Raw genomic sequence first — 6,000 nt, 5'->3', positions numbered from 1 at the left:
ACGGCGGCGGCGGCGGCGGTGATGCAAAGGAGGAGGAGGGCGCTGCCGCCGGCGGCGCTGCTGGTGGCGCCCGGCGCCCGGGTGTGAGGCGCGCGTCACGGCGAGGATGCTGCTGGCCTCGCGGCGCTGAGAGGGCGAGCGCGAGCCCGGGGCGGAGGACGCACGGGTCCGGATCTTGCTGCCGTGTGGGCTCCGATCTCCTCCTTTCCTCTCTCTCTCCCCCCCCCACCACCCCCCTTCATTTGCTCTTGGTTTGCATATCCAAAACCCCTCTCGACTCCGTCCTCTCCCCGACCGCTGGAAGTCTCCCTGTCTCTAAATGGAATTAGTGGAGATCGGAGCCTCGGGTGTAACGAACAGACATGATCTATGGACGCAGTTTGTTTCACAGTGAGTACCTTTCCCGCCGCGCCGGGGCTCTCCGGGTGCCGTCCTCCCCGCCTGCCCTCCCTCGTGGCCGAACGCGCAGGGAAAGCCTGGCCGCCGCCGCGCTCCCGCCGGACCGCGCAGGCCCGGCGAGTCTGGGGCAGATGTAAACTTTCTGTATCGCAGCATCATAGAACCGGCGTGCGGGCTGCGCAAGGCGGTGGTCACCGGGATCGCAGAACCTGCCGCGGAAAACAGCCTTTCCGTGGGCAGGAACATCCCGGGGCAGAGCATGGCGAGTAGTTCGGGGGTGGGCACGTGCGCAAGAGCGAGGTGGCCGGTGGAAAGAGGGAGAGAGCTGGCCTGATAGTTCCCTTCGGGGGCTTCTGGAGCTCGGCCGGCCCGCCTGCCCACCCCCGTGGGTAGTTTGTGGTTCACCTGAACGCAGCCCCCGAGGGGAGGGCGAGGACCAACCTCAACTCTTCCGGAGAGTAGATAGTCCTCTAGTGTTGCTTCACGAGTGTGTGGTGCGCGTGCAATTGGGGCGGGGTGGGGGGGGATTGGAGGAAAATAGTGTCAGAAGTAATCGAGTAAACGGCAGTGTAAGAAAATATATGGTGGAAATCTCACAGTATAAAGCAAGGATTCGGGTGGCTATGCCACGCCGTCAAAGGACCGGCCTTGCCGCTGTGTTAATCACAGCACACGCTCCACAATGTGATGCCAGCAGAAGAGGAAAAGCAGAGTGAAAACACCCAAACTCCAGCTTGATACTGATGGCTGTACACCCGGGTGTGTGCGCGTGCGTGTGTGTAGGTGTAGAAACACGGCAAGTTAAAGTAAGACTTGTTTTTTTCCTACCTGAACACAGACAATAGCAACGACTGATATTTTAATCTAAAAGCAGAGAGCCAGGCTAGAGTACGAAGTACAGTAATTGACATCATTTCTCAAATACTAATCGCAAGGCCCACATACTTTTCCTGGAATAATCTTTAAGCATAAATTTGTAAGATCCTATAGTGAGCTTTAGTTAAGGAAAGCATTGTGAATTATACCCTCCCTTTTCCAAATGCGTTTTTAAGTGGACTTATGATTATACACCTAATGGAACTTAGAGCTTTTAGGTAATCGAGCAACAAAGTCAATAATAAAAACAGAAATAGAGAATGAAAAATCAGAAATTATGAAGACTAGATGACTTTAATACTTTTCTCAGTTTTAGGCTTTGTAAAAATATTAAGTAAATCAAGGATATGGAAGTAAAACAGAAGGGCAAGTTTCAGTGGTCTTCGTAGATTTACTGTTAAGTTACAGATCAGAGGCTCTTTCTGATACTGGAAAAACTGACTCAATAAAATAGAAATAAATAAAATTATAAAATATTTCTGGATAATACTGAATATTAAATCAAAGTTAAGGCTAGGAGAGATTAATTTCAGAGCTTAGAAAATGCTGAGGACTGGGGTTACTTGGTAGTTCATCATTTTATAAGAAACATTTTTAATTATGCTACTTAATGCCTTCAATCCACATTAGTCTGTTTTTCTTCTGTTCCCCTCCCCGACCTGCCATAGGATTTTGCCTAAGTATTTATTTTCTAAAACACAGTAACATGGTTGATGAAAATACAACTTTTCCTTTTCACCCTTTTACCTGCTGTCCCTCTGTATTCCTTTAGAGATGCTAGCAAGGTCATTCACAAAGAGGAGCTCAGACGTACTCCTGAAATCCTGCTGTAATGGGACATTAGTAGGTGACAATATTGACTCTTTAGTCTTGAAGTCTGCATTTGCTTTAGGAGTTTGGGTCTCAGCCATTCCTAACTGGCATTACGTCCTGAGGAGATTCCTAAGTTGTCCTGATTTGTACATTTTATCAGTACAAATTTGTACATTTTATCAGTTTATGCAAGTTCTGAGTCTACTCGGAACAGTTAAAAGTAATAAAGTAATCTTCTTTGATATCATTTTATCTTTAAGTTGTTATGTTGTTATAGCATTTGATCATTTCGGTGTACACTAAGCTTTCTAATTTTTCTTTTTTTGTTTCAGTTGTAGCAAGTTTAATCATCCTCCATTTGTCTGGGGCAACCAAGAAAGGAACAGGTGTGTTTCTTTGGAAAAATGCAAGTGGAAGACCTGCAGTCACTTGCATTGTCCTATTTTCCCCACATTCTTAATATTCCAGAATATCTGAGCATTTTATAGTGTGTATAATTGATTGGTTTTGACTAAGACACCATTTAGAAGTTAATTTACTAATGGATATTGTAAGAATGTCCTGTCTATTTTTAGTTTTATAAAAAATTGGATAATGGCTTTAAAAAAATTATTTTTTTCCAGAAAAGCAAACCACCTCAGAAACGCAGAAGTCTGTGCAGTGTGGAAGTTGGACAAAACATGCAGACGGAGGTGTCTTCACCTCTCCGAACTATCCCAGCAAGTACCCCCCTGACCGGGAGTGCATCTACATCATAGAAGGTGAGGAAGCCAGTGCCAGAGCTGGAGAAAACATTCAGCCAAGTCTGACCACCTCTAAGCTTTGGATGGACAATATGCATATAGACATTACAAAAATTGGTTTTGGAGACCGTACACATAAATATCTCTGAGTGAATCAAATAGCTGTAAAATCTGGAGTCCAGCTAATTATTGAAGTTATTAGTAATGGTTTATAAACAGGTAAATTCTGGGAAATAAAAAGAAATCAACAACAGTTTATTTCACCGGTCATGTAATTGATTTGGAATTCTAAATTAATGGAATGGATGCATGGTTAGCATAATAGTACCTAATGTGTCACAGTTTGGGCGACTGGTATTTTTTGGGCTTAATAATTAGTAGAATAACCTATACATTTGTTATTTTTCTCTTAAATAATATGAAGCACGAAAAACATATTCTTGTCGGAAGTACATCTATGATCATATTTTCCGAACGTCAATCTGAATAGCACTTGCCTTAGTTTGTGCTCACAAGTGATATTTTCATACTTTCATGCCAAAGTCAGGATTCCAAATGATGATGCTTCTTTTCATCATTTTTTCCCCAGCTTGAAGGATAAAAAGTGCTGGAAAAGGGATTCAGTTCTCTTTGAACATTTTCCATTTCCATTACCCTTGTAGACACCTCTCTATTAAGGATGATACCGATACATGAACATTTCATCTAGTGCTAGAAGTTTTCAATATTATGTGTTAGTACTTAATAGCCCAAAACTTTCAACCTCCCCAACCCCTGTGCTCCCCCAACACACACACACACACACACACACACAGCTACCTTAACAAAGATGGTATTTATGCTCACTGTTTACTTATAAGCAAGGGACATGTTAATTTGATAGATCTTTCAAATTAAAAGATGTTCTGGTTAACTGATTTCAAGAATTTCATTTAGAAATGATTCTTTTTGTAATTTCTGGACCAAGATCTTTCCTGTCTTCTTGTCGTGCTTCAAGTTGAACTTTTAGCAAAGATACACCATATTACAAGAAGAAGAGAAAGGAATAAGCTCTGATAATAAAAGCATAAAGCTGAGAAACTGAGCTCTGGCAGTTTTTCTTCCTCTTATGATCGATAGAAAAGGAGACTGAAATGTGGAAATTCTGGGTTAAAATTAGCTGTTCTTTCTATCAAGTTAATATTACATATCTGTTATATGTAGTAATACATATACTGTATAATTGTATCGTGTAGTGCTAGTTTAAGATCCTCGGCTGATTGAATTTGAGGATGTGAAAACCCACAGAGGGCCAAGTAAGGGACTTGAGACTTGAGTATCCTTGGATTTTGGTGTCCAAGGAGGGTCCTGGAACCATCCGCCTCCCCTCTCCCCTGCTGCCTGCAGATACCTAGGGACAACTTGTGTATATATACATATATATATACATATACATAAATATTTAATCGTAGAAATTTGGTATTTTTGTTGTCCCTACTGTACATATAAGGAAACTGAGGCACAGAAGGGTTAAATGTCTTGCTTAACTTCATATAACATAATTTGTGTTTTGAAGCAACAGTATTTCAAAACTACAAATTATTAAAAAGAATAACATCAACTAATTCTCCTGTAATTCAGAAGAAAATCTTTGCATGTTAACTGTGCTTTCATGTTTATTCTTATTGATAATTTAAATGCATTGCTAACATTTGATTCTAATATCATGCACATATTTGCATTCATTTGTAGTCATGTCAAGGACAAAACTTAAAGTTGGGAAATAAATAGAATCTCCTGTCACTGTTAATCATACTTCTATACCCATCTTGAAATACTTCATACTTGTCTTTTTTTCCATTCATACATTCATTTAACAAATATTTACTGAACCACTCTTGTTTAGAGAGTATTGAACAAAATAGACATGGTACTTGCCTTATGGAACTTACGATGTGGTCTGGGGACTGTGCTTTTTTCAGTAAGCAACCTAAAGTGGCCCCGAGATGAGCAGTTTTGGAATAAGGAGAAAGACAAGAAGTCTATAAGGAGGAAGAGATGCTTACACTCAGTTATAAAGAACATTCAGGAGATAATCGTCCTCTGTGTAGAATAGCATGTGCAGAGGTTCAGAGACGCGGCGAGGTTGGTTACACACGTGTAGTATCATAGGGTGTCTGCAGAGGGTGAGGAGAGCAGCGAGTGAGGAGTCTGAAGAGCAGGTGGCCTCAGATAAAGGAGAGCTTGGCATCCATCTTCCACCCAGGCAAGTTTGGACTTTATGTTATAGACAAGCGAGTGCCACTGAAATAACTTGAGAAAAATAATAAGGTGAGATTTTGATGAAGAAACTGGAGGAAGAGAACATAAGCTGAAACTATTGTGAAAGACGGAGTAAACTATAGGAAAAGCCTGAACTACAGAAGTGACACTGATGGTGGAGTCGAGGGAACAAATGAGAGGTATTTGGGAAACCGAGTCTTGAGTGACTGGATGTAGGGATGAGAGAATAGGCAATCTCAGGACTATTCTGAAGTTTTGGCTTGGTGATGTGTTACATGGAATTGCCATGTCAGATAAGGAATAGAGGTGGAGAAAGGGGGGTATAAAGGAGAAATAATGTGTTCCATTTGGTGTTTATGGAGATGTCTCATGAAGAGATTGGATGTGTGATCTTTAGTTCAGTGGATAGTTCTGGGATAAAAATATATATTTATAGGTGATTGCTGTTGAGGCTGCTAGTATGAATTAAATTACACAAAAGGTATTTGGAGCACTTTAACTCTTTTGGAAAATACAGATACTTGGGTCTGCCTCCAGGAATTCTGATTTAATTGGGCTTAGATGGAGCTGCAGATATCATTATATTATAATCTCTTTCCATTGAAATGCTAGTGGCATCCAGAGCCCTGGTCTAGAAAGAGAGGAAAGAAGACATAGAATAGATTTCTGGAAAATAACATGTAAGGGAGGGCAGAGTAAGGAGAAAGTCAACACAGACTGTGAAGGAAAAGCCAGAGAATATCAGGATTGTATTTTATTTTGTAAGTCTCTAATTTTCACGTAATCATGTATCTCAACTGTATATACATTTTGATACCCATGCATGCAAGGCTTTAGTTTTAAAGCCATTCAAGGGTGATATTCAATATATATTTAAGAACTGGTGTGGAGGGGACAGTAGTCATTC

General features: G+C 41.3%; 1 protein-coding gene across 1 annotated transcript in view; it reads left to right on the top strand.

Annotated features, from left to right (window-relative positions):
* Positions 1–362: 362 nt before the first annotated feature.
* Positions 363–6,000, top strand: part of NETO1 (neuropilin and tolloid like 1) — a 92,731-nt gene continuing 87,093 nt past the window's right edge. The window contains exons 1-3 of the mRNA XM_036823492.1: positions 363–390; positions 2,421–2,474; positions 2,712–2,849. Of these exons, the coding sequence (XP_036679387.1) occupies positions 363–390; positions 2,421–2,474; positions 2,712–2,849 (220 nt within the window). The remainder of the gene's footprint in view (positions 391–2,420; positions 2,475–2,711; positions 2,850–6,000) is intronic.

Source organism: Balaenoptera musculus, chromosome 14, assembly GCF_009873245.2.
Source record: "Balaenoptera musculus isolate JJ_BM4_2016_0621 chromosome 14, mBalMus1.pri.v3, whole genome shotgun sequence".
NCBI classification, from domain to species: domain Eukaryota; kingdom Metazoa; phylum Chordata; class Mammalia; order Artiodactyla; family Balaenopteridae; genus Balaenoptera; species Balaenoptera musculus.
This window is presented reverse-complemented; position numbering and strand designations above follow the sequence as displayed.